The sequence below is a fragment of the Scyliorhinus canicula genome, chromosome 1 (genome assembly GCF_902713615.1).
Source record: "Scyliorhinus canicula chromosome 1, sScyCan1.1, whole genome shotgun sequence".
NCBI classification, from domain to species: domain Eukaryota; kingdom Metazoa; phylum Chordata; class Chondrichthyes; order Carcharhiniformes; family Scyliorhinidae; genus Scyliorhinus; species Scyliorhinus canicula.
Genome location: NC_052146.1, coordinates 10,726,731 through 10,742,545, shown reverse-complemented (window position 1 = coordinate 10,742,545; position 15,815 = coordinate 10,726,731). Strand labels below are relative to the sequence as shown.

Genomic DNA, 15,815 nt, shown 5'->3' with positions numbered 1-15,815 from the left:
CTCTGAATCTCTCAATGCCATCGCCAGCGGCTCGATTGCCAGTGCAAACAACAAGGGGGACAAGGGGCAACCCTGCCTGGTCCCTCGGTAAAGCCGGAAGTACTCCGACCTCCTCCTATTCGTAGCCACGCATGCCATCGGGGCCTCATATAACAGCCTTACCCATCTAATGAACCCTTCACCAAATCCAAACCTCCTCAACACCTCCCATAGGTACCCCCACTCCACTCTATCGAAGGCCTTCTCCGCATCCAGTGCCACCACTATCTCTGCCTCCCCCTCAATCGCCGGCATCATAATGACATTCAGCAATCTCCGCACATTCGTGTTCAGCTGCCTTCCCTTCACAAAACCTGTCTGGTCCTCGTGCACAACCCCTGGCACACAGTCCTCTATCCTGGTGGCCAGGATTTTTGCCAGCACCTTAGCGTCCACGTTGAGGAGAGATATGGGCCTGTATGAACCACACTGCTGGGGGTCCTTGTCCTTCTTTAAAATTAACGAGATCAGCGCCCGTGACATCGTCGGGGGCAAAGTCCCCCCCTCCCACGCTTCATTGAGTGTTCGCACCAGCAAGGGGCCCACTAGATCCACAAACTTTTTATAAAATTCCACCGGGAACCCATCCGGCCCCGGTGCCTTCCCTGACTGCATCTGCCCGATCCCCTTAACTAGCTCCTCCAGCTCAATCGGCACACCCAACCCCTCCACCTTCTCCTCCTGCACCTTCGGGAAAGAAAGCCCGTCAAGGAACCTCTCCATTCCCCTCCTCTCCCCCGTTGGCTCCGACCGGTACAGTTCCCCGTAAAAATCCTTGAAGACCTCATTCACCTCTACCCCCTTCCGCACCACATTCCCACTCTTATCTCTCACTCCAGCAATCTCCTTAGCCGCATCCCGCTTACGCAGCTGATGAGCCAGCATCCTACTCGCCTTTTCACCATGTTCGTACACTGCCCCTTGTGCCTTCCTCCACTGTGCCTCCGCCTTTCTAGTGGTCAGCAAATCAAATTTAGCCTGCAGGCTGCGCCTCTCCCCCAACAGTCCCTCCTCTGGTGCCTCTGCATACCTCCTGTCCACCTCCAGCATCTTTCCCACCAGTCTATCCCTCTCGCTCCTCTCCCTGTGTGCCCGGATGGATATCAGCTCCCCACGAATTACTGCCTTCAGGGCTTCCCAGACCATCCCCACCTGAACCTCCCCCGTATCATTCACCTCAAGGTACCCCTCAATACTTGCCCGGACCCTCCTACACACCTCCTCCTCCGCCAACAACCCCACATCCAACCGCCACAACGGACGTTGGTCTCGCACCTCTCCCATCTCCAACTCTATCCAATGCGGAGCGTGAATTCTATGATAATCTATGTTCTATGATCTTATCTATGATGTTCCTCAAGCTCAAAGCCTGTTGACACTTGCAGCCTAGGTTCAACACATGAACTTGAAGTATCGGTCTGTGGACAAGATGCCAGGGACTTGATCTTGTGGCCCCTTTAGCTGCGAACGCAAATCCCATAATGGCTGCTAAATCTCAGAGCGACGAAAAACAGGATTTGCGCCGGCGAGGTCTCAGTTTGAAATCTTCCCCATCTCCCGTGGGTGAGATAATCAGGCTCACGCCCAGAGAGTGTGTGCACCTGATTTATATATATCTTTAAAAATGTGCATTTGATTACTGGGCTTGATGCTGTAATTTCAGCCCACGACGTTTCTTCATCCCTCACCCGATGGCATCATGCCAGCACGAATCACTACTTTCACTTTCACAAGCAAGAACCAGTCATAATGACCACGCGGGGGGGGTGCAGAGGTGCCTGTAGACCCCAAGGGTTGAGGGACATGCCTGAACATTGCCTCCTGGCACCCTGGTGGTGCTCCCTGGCAGTGCCCCCTGATATTGCCAGGGGGAACTGCCAAGTTGGCACATGCAGGGGAGGTTACCCCCCTCCATTGTGGGGATTCCCCTCTGCGAGTGCCGCCCACAGGGGGGGGTCAGGATCCCCTTATCCGTGGGGGAAGGGGGGTCCCCTTCTGCGTGTGGATGTTAGGCGCTGTTCCCCTTGTCCGTGGGAATATCCCAATGTCTGTTGGTTTGGGAGCCTTAAATGTAACTTTGAGATCAGAGCGCTGTTTAAAGTTGACACTCCAATCTCTGATTCTCAGCTTTGCTGATGTGTTTAGGCCCTGTCCTGCCAGTTGGCTGTATGATCCCCACCAACCACTCTGAAATTGCACAGAGCTCCGCTTAATCAGGTGAGAAAAGGCAGCTGTGAAGCCAGCAAGTTTCCCACAGCGTTTCTTGCCTGATCAACACTCCGTACAATTTTGTGAAGATTGCAATTGTCCATGAAGTTTTAACCTTCAAGATAAATGGTGAAATGCTAGTGTGCCTGTTGTGTATTTCTGAATTGGCATTTGTAGATTTGTATTTAGAGTGCATTTTTTGAAGACTCTGCCATAATATCTGGAGCCTGAGGAATAATGGCCGGAACTTTCCCAAAAAATGGCAAAGTGTCAGATTCAGTCAGAAGGCCGGCATGTTTCTCCCCAGAGAAACAGGGAGGTTTCCCGACCAGATCTTCCCACACTTTGCCATTTTTTTGAAAGGGAGTGTGTTTTGCGCCGTCTTTATGAGGCTTTGAGGAAGCTTGGCTTTGAGAACTCAAAGTGACCCACCATCGGGACCATCCCACCCCACACTGATGGCATGTTCACCCCCCACAACCTTCATCCCCCAGCCCCCGAATATAGATCACCACCCACAGAGCTGTTTAGCTCACTGGGCTAATCGCTGACTTTGAAAGCAGACCAAGGCAGGCTAGCAGCACGGTTCAATTCTCGTAACAGCCTCCCCGGACAGGCGCCGGAATGTGGCGACTAGGGACTTTTCACAGTAACTCCATTTGAAGCCGACTCGTGACAATAAGCGATTTTCATTTTCATTTCATTTCAGAGCATGCTCTCCCAATGGGTGGTCTGATAATCCCTACCCCCTTCAGACCCCACCCCTTGGCACTGCCAGGGTGCCAGGGCACTGCCCTGCCAAGGCCTCTACCACCCAGGGGCTACAATGGCCTCAATCTCCTCCCCCCTCCCCACCCAACCCCCCACCCTCAGGGGCTGGTTTAGCACACTGGGCTAAATCGCTGGCTTTGGAAGCAGACCAAGGCAGGCCAGCAGCACGGTTCAATTCCCGTACCAGCCTCCCCGAACAAGCGTCGGAATGTGGCGACTAGGGGCTTTTCACAGTAACTTCATTTGAAGCCTACTTGTGACAATAAGCGATTTTCATTTCATTTCATTTTCTGGGGTGGTCGTACCATTTGGTCCCTATTTGTGGAGATCAGTCATGATTCCTGTTGACACCACATCACGCCAGCAGGTGGGAACCTTGCATGTTCCCGGAAGATTCGGTGTTAAACCAATTTTCAATATTTCAATCCATTTTAATGAATGGTCATCAGGTTTACACCCTCGCTGGGTGTCTGCTAGGAGAGCCCGGGAACACCATAAACTGTTTAGCACTTGACGCAAATCCCATTTCTCCTTCTCCCAGAATTTTCCCGACATAGAGAGATTTGCGCCGGGCGCAATGAGGCCGGAAAATCGGCCCCATGGTTGTGAGTTCAAGGAACTACATTTTCAGTTGCAGGAGAAGTTGAGCTCAGTGCAGATGCAATTGAAAATCACGTTCTTGGAGGGCGTTCTGGATCCCATCACCTCCAGAAAACAATTTTCAAAGGCAGCATGGGGAGCTCATTTGTTTTCAATTAAATGCCCATTAAGCTGTTTTGAGGAGTGTGTTAACAGGTCAGGTGGGCCAGGAGACAATTTTCAAATCAGGATTCGCCAAACCCAATGTTAGTTGTGCAGCTACCAGGTTTCATGCAGGGAGTTGCAGAGATATTTTTGAAACCAGAAGATTTTGCCCCTGGAGTTTTTGCTGTCAGATTGGGTGCAGTAACGTTTGGCTGAGCATTTTACCAATTCTCTGAGGGCTAAGACTTCTGGGCCTCCAAATATCTGCTTTCTTACTTGTTTCAAACAGCGGCAGATTTTTTTCTTGACTGCTGTCATCCTTTGACCCTCCCTCTCCAACAGGCATCTTCCACCTCCTCCCAGAGCTCACACCAGTAATTGGGCATCAAGCTCACCCCCAGTCCAATTAGGACACTGACGTTTAGAAAGCACCATGTGAGCGATGCAGGCACTGGAACTGGCACTGATCCATTGTCAGGTTCCCAACCGGAATTGGAAATGAAGCCCCAGAGATCTCCAGTGCTGACTCAGTTTGCCGTAATGATGATCTACTCTTCTCGGTGTTCAGGCTGCTCGATTTCCCGGAAGATTTGGTGTTAAGCCTATTTTCAATATTAAAATCCATTTAAGTGAATTGGAATCAGGTTCAAAGTGATGTTGTACCACTCTGAGTCACAGGGCAGTACGGTGACGCGGTGGTTAGCGCTGCTGCCTCACAGCGCCGAGGACCCGGGTCCGATCCCGGCCCCGGGTCATTGTCCATGCGGAGTCTGCACGTCCTCCCCGTGTGTGCGTGGGTTTCCTCCGGGTGCTCCGGTTTCCTCCCACAGTCCAAAGATGTGCGGGTTAGGTGGATTGGCCATGCTAAATTGCCCGTAGTGTCCTAAAAAGTAAGGTTAAGGGGGGGTTGTTGAGTTACGGGTATAGAGTGGATACGTGGGTTTGAGTAGGGTGATCATGGCTCGGCACAACATCGAGGGCCGAAGGGCCTGTTCTGTGCTGTACTGTTCTATGTTCTATGTGCAGGCGAGGTGAATTGGTCACGCCAAATTACCCCTTAATTGGAAAAAAACAATTGGGTACTCTAAATTTACAAAGTATAATTCTGAGTCACATTTGAGTCATAGTTGTCATTGGCGCTGTCACTAGCTCCTAATAAATGGTTCCAGGACCTTCAAAAGAGTGGCAAGCAAGGAAAGACTGGAGAATTGTCATCCTGTTTAAGGCAGCGCTGGGTCTCTAGAGATGAACAACACTTCTGCATTCAATTGGATGAATTAAATCTTTCTTGTAATTATTCTTATTTTTTTTTACATACCTAGGTATTTATGGGCTTTCTAACAGTCTTCTTGAGACTCCATGGAAAAAACTTGTTTTGGGAAAAAAACTTTTTACAGATACAATTAAGCAAAGCAAGGAACTTTCTCCGGAGAACTTGATGCAAGAACTCATCACTGTGCTGAATAATGATGAGTTGTAAGTATTATTGACAATATTTATCCCCCAAACTGCTTTGAATATGCAGATATCCAAAGTTAAACTGGAGCTGCTCAAATGGTTTGGTCAATACAGCACTGCCATTAGTAATACAAAGCCAAACAGAGCAGAAGCTTCTGGTCGACCACCAGTTCAACTGATGTCGTCGAAGACAGTTAGAGCACAACAAAGCTGTCCTTAGCACCCGTGGACTATAGGGGAAAAGGCCAGACATTGTTTCCTTATCTGATCATTTGTCCTTTTTTGAAAACATTTTATTAAGGCATTTTAAATATATACATGATCACAAAAATACAAAAAACAAGCGCAGCAACTGGTAACAGAACCACCCTACTCCCTACATCTCCCCCCAGACAGTCGACAGCCTCTTGGAGCACTAGTACTCCCAGATCCTCCAACACCCCAACTAACACCACCTCAGGACTCAGAGCTACCTCTACCCTCAAAATCTTTGACATTATGTCCGAAAATCCCTTCCAAAACTCCCTCAACTTCGGACACGCCCATCTACCACCCCTCGATGTCATCATGTGGGCTCTACCTCTACCACCTTAAATTGGATAAGACTTAGCCTACCACGCGACGAGGACGCATTCACCCTCCGCAGAGCTTCCCTACACACACTTGCACCTCACCGGCTCCATGGGAGCACTCTCCCTCCAGATCAGCTCCCCATTCATGTTCACAACCCTGCCCAACCCAATTTCATCCTTGGGCAGAAGCTTATCCTGCAGCACTGGGGCGGCAGCATTGGAAAGGACGGCACCTCCTTCCTAATAAAGTCCCTAACCTGCAGATACCTGAACCTATTCCCCTTTGGTAACTGGTACGTGTCCTCGAGCTCTTCCATGTCTGCAAACTTTTCTCCCATGAACAAATCCCTGAAGTACTCTATCCTCGTGTTTTCCAAACTTTTTTTCCCGGGACCCACTTTTACCAACCGATAGACCTTCAGGACCCATCCTGGCCGACGTCAGCGACCCACGACGACTGACCTTCGCGACACACCATTATTGCTTACCTTTAATGTGGCGGGTGGGCCTGATTTGTCCTCACGATCACTCTTGCTTCGTCATTCAATGTTACATTTCTGCTAAGGATTTCAGCTGATTATTTACGTTCTTGCTACATGTTTTGAAAAAAATCAACAGATTTGTCCTTGAACTCTCCATGCTTAGTCTTCAAATGCCTTTGAAGATTTGAGTGTTTTAAACTTAATTTGTCAGTACTTCCCTGCATCTAACACACATGAGCTTTGCATCCTGATTTCCATTGGCACAATTAGCGTCATACCTCAAGAAATCATCTTTATTCTGCTTTGTTCCCGATTTCAGTTTCTTCGTAATTGTTTGTTCACCAGAGGCCCTGGAGCTTGGGATATAGCCCACACCAGCACTGCCTTGCCCTACCGTGAATTCTCCTGAGACGCTTTCTCTATCAGATTTAGTTGTGAGATCCTGTTCTGTTTCTTTCTCTGGCTCTTGCTGCCTTATTACATAATGACCCATCTTCAGTTCTTCACACAGTCCTGTTGCTTGCTTGCTGGCAGCTACAAAATGGAGGAATCTCACATCTATGATTTTGCACCCAGAGCATTGATGTGCCGGACGCATGACCTTCTCTCTGCCGCTGCCTCTGGCGGAAAGACTCTTCTTTCATATTTAAAGGCCGGTCGCAGCCGACATTCTTTTTTTTTACTTTGAAACTTTATTTCTAATACCTAATTTTTCCAAATTTATGACTTTTTACTGCTAAAAATTAAAACAACATCAGTTGAACATGTGCATCCTTACATTTACACACAGTATTTGTTTGAAATATATTCCCATTTCTTTAGAAATATAACCAGTTACAGAACAAAGTAGAACCTTGTATTTACTTCACAAACTATGACTTTAGAGGCGATGATGTAACTTGTCAAACACGCACAATGTCACAATATTTCTTACTGGTTCCACTGCATTGCACTATCCAAACAGCCAAGTCACCTCCTGCTCCATTCTCACCAAAAGCACTGACTTCCTGGTTTCTAGAGCGTGGTGGCACAAAGTGATGACTGTGTAGGTTTCTTCCAGTGTTCACATATGTCAGACCTGTTGACTGGCCTCGGTTAATCAGTATTCTGACAAACCTGGCCTGACTTCCTCTCACTGTACCCACCTCAGTCACAGACCACTTCCCGACCAGTACTTACCATCGTGGGAGTGCAAACGGACATTGTGCTGGTCGTTGAACGGATTGACCAAATTGCCGCAGATTGCATACTGTTGATCGGTGGTGGGGGACGAGCCGAGCAGCGCACAAATTACGATCAATAGAGCGGAGCTCCAAGTTGGGCCATCGCTGTTAGCATCGCGTCCATGTGGATGCCGTCAGCACCCCCCCCACCCCCCCAACCACCACCACTCTGCACGCGGTGACCAGCACACAGCCCAGCCTCCTGCCCCCTCAAACACCGCAACCAATCGGTGACTGCTCGCGGCCGGCATTCTTAAAAGCTGGACACTACAAGCGATTGCTCCCCAACCCTCGAGACACCCGCCCGCAATCCACCTGTGGGTCGTGACCCTGAGTTTGAAAAACCCTGCTCTATCTCCACCTGCCGCCACCCCTAGAACCTAGTTCTGGACGGAGTCCCTAGACGTGCACTCAGATCCTGCGCAGACCAACTGGCAGATATGTTTGCGGACATCTTCTACCTCTCCCTACTCCGTTCGTAAGGTCCCCACCTGCTTAAAGAAGATCACCATCATACCAATACCAAAGAAGATCCAGGCAACGTGCCTCAATGACTACCGTCCGGTGGCCCTGACATCGATTGTAATGATGTGCTTCGAGAGGTCTACAAAATGATGAGGGGCATGGTCAGAATGGATAATGAGAGACTTTTTCCCAGGGTAGAGGGGTCAATTACTAGGGGGCGTAGGTTTAAGGTGCGAGGGGCAAGGTTTAGAGAAGGTGTACGAGGCAAGTTTTTTACACAGAGGGTTATGGGTGCCTGGAACTCGCTGCCGGAGGAGGTGGTGGAAGCATGGACGATAGTGACGTTTAAAGGGTGTCTTGACAAATACATAAATAGGATGGGAATAGAGGGATACGGACCCCGGAAGTGTAGAAGATTTTAGTTTAGACGGGCAGAATGGCCGGCGCAGGCTTGGAGGGCCGAAGGGCCTGTTCCTGTGCTGTACTTTTCTTTGTTCTTTGAAAGTTAACAATCAATCAGTGAACAGTGTACTGAAGAGCAATAATAACCCCAGCCCCCCCTTTCCCCTCCCCTAATGTTCGATGACAACCAATTCTCGAAAGTGCATAATAAACAGTCCCCGTCAATTGTAGAACCCTTCCTTCAACCCCCTCAGCTCCAACTTCACCTTCTCGAGAGTCAGGAATTCCAGTCAATCCTCCCGCCAAGCCGACAGAACTTGGAGTCATGATCGAGACTAACACTTCAGCGCTATTTGTTTCTGAATTCCTGGATGCACCAAAGTCATCAATTAAATGCATTAACATGGCAGTTTCCAAAATAAAAAGTATGCAGTAGAAGCTCACTCAGTGAAGTTGACATGCTTCTCTGTCTAAACTGTTTTCATACTGTCAGTCTGGTTAAAATAAAAAAAACATAATACTTGTTTTAAACCAACACATTTACAAGTCTGTTGAGTGTTTATGGGTGAACGCCACTGATTTGACATTCCACAACATTGTTTTAAATTGGCCATTTTTATGTTTTGCCCACTCTTACTCCTGTATTCTCTCGACACTCGCCAATGCTAACACCCCTTTGGGGTGGCTGTTAGCCACAATCCAAACTCGGGCTCTCGGGGAGGAGTGCTGTGTCACTCATACACCAGTAATTCTTGCCCAGGTTTATAGGTGAGTGTTATTGTGTATTACTACATATCAGATGATGCATGTACTGTGGTGAAGTTAAAGGAAAGAAAACCTCATGGTAGAAGATTAAAATCTTAAGCAGCTTGACTGCATAATTGGTTGTTGCACTGTTTGACAGTTGATTTTTGTCATTTTATTTCCAGCCAAATGCCAGCTACAGATATAGAGGAGCAGGGTCAGGATTTTGTTCGACCGTTCCTGAAGGAGCTATCAGCCTTGTTTGTCCGCACTTCCTCTTATGGCACCCGGTGAGTTCTTCCTGTTGGGTTGGAATCAGCTTTGTTCTATTTTACCGGTGGTATCAGAGCTCAGCAATGATGAACTAACCATCCATATCATACAAGAGGGTTCTTAGACAGGCATCTAGACTTGAAAGGCAAGTTGAACTTTCATTAGCTGGTGCCCTCAATTCTGCTATTTGATCATAATTTCCATATTGCCTTGTTTTTCTTGTAATGTCTGCAACATTGGGAGTAATTTTAGCCCCCCAAATGGGTTGGTTTAAGTTGAATGAGAAGTTAAAATGTAAAGCATTTCCCAAACCCAACCCTTGTCAACACTTCCCGTTTGAATGATTGTAACACTGTAGCCGCACTGGCTGAACACAGCTGGGAACTGAGGCCCTCAATCTGGGTGGCTGAGATACGAAACAGGCTCATGGCACTGAGGACCTGCGATTAGTTTCAGCTGGACCTGAGGAAACAAGTCCTTTGAGGTTTCCCGTTTGCTAAATTGCACATATTATAAACCCGAGCTGTTGCTCGGATACCGGACTGAAACCCCAATATTTTATTTAATTTGTAAGAATCTGAGGAAAGTATACTTTAGAACATAGAACATAGAACAGTACAGCACAGAACAGGCCCTTCGGCCCTCGATGTTGTGCCGAGCAATGATCACCCTACAAGCCAACGTATCCATCCTATTCCAGTAACCCAACAACCCACCCATTAACCTTATTTTTTAGGACACTAAGGGCAATTTAGCATGGCCAATCCACCTAACCCGCACATCTTTGGACTGTGGGAGGAAACCGGAGCACCCGGAGGAAACCCACGCACACACGGGGAGGACGTGCAGACTCCGCACAGACAGTGACCCAGCCGGGAATCGAACCTGGGACCCTGGAGCTGTGAAGCATTTATGCTAACCACCATGCTACCGTGCTGCCCACTTTGCTCCAGGAGTGACTCCACACACAAATAGGGATATGGTGCATTAAATCATAGAATCCCTACAGTGTAGAAGGTAGCCATTTGGCCCATCGAGTCTGCACTGACCCTCCAAAAGGGCACCCAATCTCGGCCCGCCCGATTCCCGCAACCACACCTAATCTGTAGACACTGAGGGGCAATTTAGCAAACCCACCTCACCTGCACATCGTTAGACTGTGGGAGGAACCCAGAGCACCCGGAGGAAACTCACGCAGACTCGAGGAGAATGTACAAACTTAAACTGAATTTGGCCTTAACTCCACTTTCCTGCCATAACCCTGTCGATCAAAAATCTGTCCAATTCAGCCCTGTCCAACCCTCACCACACTCTGGAGTCGAGAATTCCAACAATTAACCCTCTAAGGGGAGGTATTCCTCCTCACCTTCATCTTAAATGGAAGATCTCTTATTTTGAAACTCTGTCCCTAATTCTAGATCCCCCACAAGAAGGAATATAATCTTGGCATCACCCAAGCATTTAAACATCTACCCTGTCCAGCCCCCTCAGAATCTATTCAATATGTTTCAATAAGAGCACCTCTCATTCTTCGAAACTCCAATGCGTGTGGGCCCAACCTGCTCAACGTTTCCTCATTAGACACCCTCTTTACCCCAGGAAACAGCTTCGTAAATGTTCTATGAACAGCCTCCAATACAAGGATATCCCTCAATTAAGGAGACCAAAGCTGGACACAATCCTCTGGGTGCGAACTCTTTATAGCTGTAGCAAAACTTTCCCCCTCTTTATAATCTAACTCCCTGGCATATCTGCATGCTAATTTTCTTTTATAAATTTAGAGTACCCAATTATTTTTTTCCAATTAAGGGGCAATTTAGCTTGGCCAATCCACCTACCCTGCACATCTTTTGGGTTGTGGGGGTGAGACCCACGCAAACACGGAGATAATGTGCAAACTCGACACGGACAGTGACCCAGAGCCGGGAGCGAACCTGGAACCTTGGTGCAGGGCTAACCCACTGCGCCACTGTGCTGCCCTGCATGCTAACGTTTTAATGATACATGTACATAGACATCCATGTCCCTTTGTACTTGAGCATTCTGCAGCCTCATTCTGTTTAAATAATATTCTGCTCTTGTATTCTTTCTGACAAAATGAAATGAAATGAAAATGAAATGAAATGAAATGAAAATCGCTTATTGTCACGAGTAGGCTTCAATGAAGTTACTGTGAAAAGCCCCTAGTCGCCACATTCCGGCGCCTGTCCGGGGAGGCTGGTACGGGAATTGAACCGTGCTGCTGGCCTGCTTGGTCTGCTTTAAAAGCCAGCGATTTTAGCTGAGTGAGCTAAACCAGCCCCAGACAAAGTGGACAACCTAACATTTTCCCACATTATACTCCATCGGTCACATTTTTGCCCACTCACTTAACCTGTCTGCATCCCTTGAATAATGTTTGGTTGGACCTTACAACTTGTTTGTCTTTGTGCCAGCAGCATAGTTGGCTGCAGTACACTCAGTTCCTTCATCTATGTTATTAATACAGGTTGTAAGTAGTTGAGGCCACAGAACCGATCCCTGTGTCACTCCACTAGACACAGTTGTCAACTTGAAAACATTCCATCGATCCCACCACTCTGTTTCTCATTAGTTGGCCTATCCATGTTGATATATTAATCCCAACATCTTGAGTTCTTAACTTGAGTTGTCAGCTTTTGTAGCACCATATCAAATGCTTTTGGAAATACAAATGCACAATTACTGGTTCCCCTTTATTCACCTTGCTTGTTACATTCTCAAAAAACTAATAAATGACGAGGTGGCACAATGGTTAACACTGTTGCCTCACAGCATCAGGGACCCCAGGGCTGGTTTAGCTCACTGGGCTAAATCACTGGCTTTTAAAGCAGACCAAGCAGGCCAGCAGCACGGTTCGATTCCCGTACCAGCCTCCCCGGACAGGCGCCGGAATATGGCGACTAGGGGCTTTTCACAGTAACTTAATTGAAGCCTACTCGTGACAATAAGCAATTTTTATTTCATTTTTATTTCATTTCAATTCCCCTGCACATTCTCCCAATGTCGGCGTGGGTTTCCTCCGGGTGCTCCGGTTTCCTCCCACAGTCCAAAGATGTGCAGGTTAGGTAGATTGGGCATGCTAAATTTCCCCAAGTATCCAAAGATGTGTAGATTAGGTGGGGTTAGTGATCGGGTGAGGGAATGGACCTAGGTAGGATGCTCTCTCTCAGAGGGTCGGTGCAGATCGATGGGCCAAAAGGCCTCCTTCTGCTCTGTAGGAATTTTATGGTTCTATGGTCCCACTCAGACAGTCACCCAAGATTGAAATCAAATGGTTAGCGGTGCTAACCATTGTGCCACCATGCTGCCCTAAATAAAGTTTATTACTAACACAGGATCAAACTAACTTTAACATCAAACAAAGAATAGCTTTCAATTGCCAGTTAAACAATGCTTAACAATAAAATGAAACACTTCAACGCCCCACTACTATCTTTTTATCAGCAATGAAGCAAATCGTCAAAAACCACTTTTAACTAGAGGTAGCAAACACGGGGCTGGATTCTCCGCTGTCGGGATTCTTCATTACGCCGGCAGCGCACCCACGCTCAGGGATTCCCGACGGCGTGGGGCTGCCCACAATGGCCAGCTGGGTGGGTGGAGAATCCCGCTGCTGGCGGGGGCTTGCTGGAGCCACGGGATGGGGATCCTGCCCAGTATTTCTTGCCAAATATTGGATAGAGATCTTTTGAGACTTTGTGAAGAGTGAGACTTGATCCCCTGTCAGAATAATGCAGAATCTGTGGCTGTATTCTGTATTCTTCAGAAACAGTCCCTCAGCTCGCCATTCAGCCTGCTGGCTCGTCCCGTTTGCTCCATCATCTCTACCCCACCAACTGGGTTATGACCATCTTATATAAGATAAATGCAATGGGCACAATTTATCAGCCTCGTTGTGCCCGACTTGGTGATGCAATGAGGCAGTTGAATCTTGCGAAAGACCACTCGCGAGATTCGCAACAGTTGAGACGTCTCGCTAGATATAAGTGAAGCTAGCGAGGTGTCACTATCTGGATCTCGTCCTCGCTGGACGAGATCCAGGTCAGCATATTTAAATGAGCCGTCCAGCTCATTTAAATATGTCTGCATCGGAGTTTCCCTGCATCCAGGAACTAACGGTCTCCCCAGTGATGCCTCGACCAAGCACCGTTTAGCACTGGTCCACACAAGCATGGATCCTGCCAACGGCACCTGTGAGGTTTTCCAGGCCATTGGAGATCCTTGGGTGGTTGGGGACACGGCAGGATTGCCCTCCGGCTCTCCTTCTGGTACCCGGGCACCTTTGCACTGCCAGCTGGGCACCTTTGCACTGCCAGCTGGGCACATTGGCATTGTTACCCTGGCACTGCCGAGGTGCCCATGTGGCACTGCTCAGATGGCAGGGGCACTGCCAGTGTGCTAGGGTGACAGTGCCAGGGTTCACATGTGCCAAGGTGGCACTGACAAGGGTCAGGGCCTGAGGGGGGGCCATGCCCATGGAAAGGGGAATGATATTTTGGTTGAATTCCACCCAATGTCTTTAATTATTTACTCCCAGGGAACTTTCTTTCTATGAACAAAATTGCATTAGCCATATTCAGGTAAAAAATATACATGATTGAATGAATTATTAACTTAAATTTACAATGCTTTAATTATCCTTCTATAAGGGCAGCACGGTGGCCTAGTGGTTAGCACAGCTGCCTCATGGCACTGAGGTCCCAGGTTCAATCCCGGCTCTGGGCCACTGTCCGTGTGGAGTTTGCATATTCTCCCCGTGTCTGCGTGGGTTTCACACCCACAACCCAGAAATGTGCAGAGTAGGTGGATTGGCCACGCTAAATTGCCCCTTAATTGGAAAATATAATTGGGGTAATCTAAATTTATTTTAAAAATAAAATAAAATATCCTGTAGCCACAAAGTCTGGCCGTCTTTCATACCCGGATATTTTAAACATTACTGCAGCAGTCACATACACACCCTAACCCAGGCCATTACTGCACACATGGGCGGGATGCTCCATTAGCCGGCACTGAAATCAGGAAGTGCGTTTGGGAGTAAAAAGGCTTCAGACGGCAAAATCGCGACAGGCCCCAATTTGATGCCGAATCGCGATTCTCCGTCACCTTAAAAACAGCGTCAATGTGTTTTATTCCTCACCTGCAGTAGGCACCGTTTGCATACCATTAGTTGGCTCGACCCGGTATTTTCCGGAGCTGCCATGATTCTCCGCCTCCGATGGCCCGGGTTCCCGACGGTGCGGTTCACTTGTGCTTTTAAAAATCGTGAAACCGGAGTGGCGGCTGCTGATAGTTGTGCCATTGGCTGGGGGGCTTCTGCCAGGGCTGGGAGGAGCAGTGGGGGTGGCCAGGAGGTGGGCTGTGGGGTCGGTGGATGGACATGGAACACCAATGCCACAGCCAGCAAGGCAGCCATGCAGCTGCGCACGCCGCTACCAGCCCACTTTGAACCTGGTGCCAGGGGTCGTATAGGTGTCCCACCCGGGCACTCCCCTGGGTGCCCTCTGGCCCCAGTCGACCCATCAGCTGTATGGGCGCACTCCAACACAACCAGTGCCATCTTTTTGGCTGGGATAAATGTGTGTGGGGAGTGTAATGTGTATGTGCGGCTGCAGCTTGTCAGCCTCCCGAGTGTCAATAATGAACCCGGTGAATCCCGCACCATTTTTCATCAGAATTTATTGTGTTCCACGCGGCACCGGTAATAGACCCTTAATAGTAGCAGAATCGGTACAGGTGTGGCACCGTTTTGTTTTGTGAAAGTCCACGGATTCACTGTTAGCGTCAATACTTAGTCTCAGAAACAGAGAATCCAGCCCAATATATCTGACATTCCTACATTCATCAGGTTTTATCTGTAGTCTGTACTGAATTCAGCTGCAGCAGTAGTGCTACTAAAATTGTCTCAAACACCTCCTATTATATGGAGGGTATATCGGCCATTTCTGATCACTAGCCATTGACCTCTCTTGGAAATGTGTGCATCTTAGCATTGGATGAAGTCGAATTGTGGTGCCTTTAGAAAGGGGTACTGATCGGCATCAGCGTGACCACTTGCTGGGGAGGCTGATGAATGATGGTAGGCCGATGGATATTGGGTCGCTCTTGTTAATTGTATGGAAATGGGGCATAAATTGTGATAATTGGTTTCCCGCCACACTACGGCGAGATCCCGATTTAGCCCACGGGAGGAGGCCGGTTGCAAACAGTTTGCCGCCTGGTGCAGATCTTGTCTTTTAGCTTCTCCCGCTATTCACTGGTCTCGTTTTGCTTGAGCGAGAGTGTAACGTGGTCGGAGAATCACGCCCTTTGATGTGCCCTGTTGCAACATCTTTAATAATTCCCTTTGTCAGATGTTAAGATAACTGGCCTATGTTTTCCTGCTTTCTGCCTCCCCCCCCCCCTTCTTGAAT

At 48.3% G+C, this 15,815-nt stretch overlaps 1 protein-coding gene across 6 annotated transcripts in view; it reads left to right on the top strand.

Moving 5' to 3' along the window:
- Nucleotides 1-15,815, top strand: part of tango2 (transport and golgi organization 2 homolog (Drosophila)) — a 273,616-nt gene that overhangs the window by 245,897 nt on the left and 11,904 nt on the right. For all 6 annotated transcript variants that reach the window (XM_038809089.1, XM_038808651.1, XM_038808828.1 and 3 more), the window contains 2 exons: nt 5,085-5,238; nt 9,294-9,398. In XM_038809089.1, the coding sequence (XP_038665017.1) occupies nt 5,085-5,238; nt 9,294-9,398 (259 nt within the window). The remainder of the gene's footprint in view (nt 1-5,084; nt 5,239-9,293; nt 9,399-15,815) is intronic.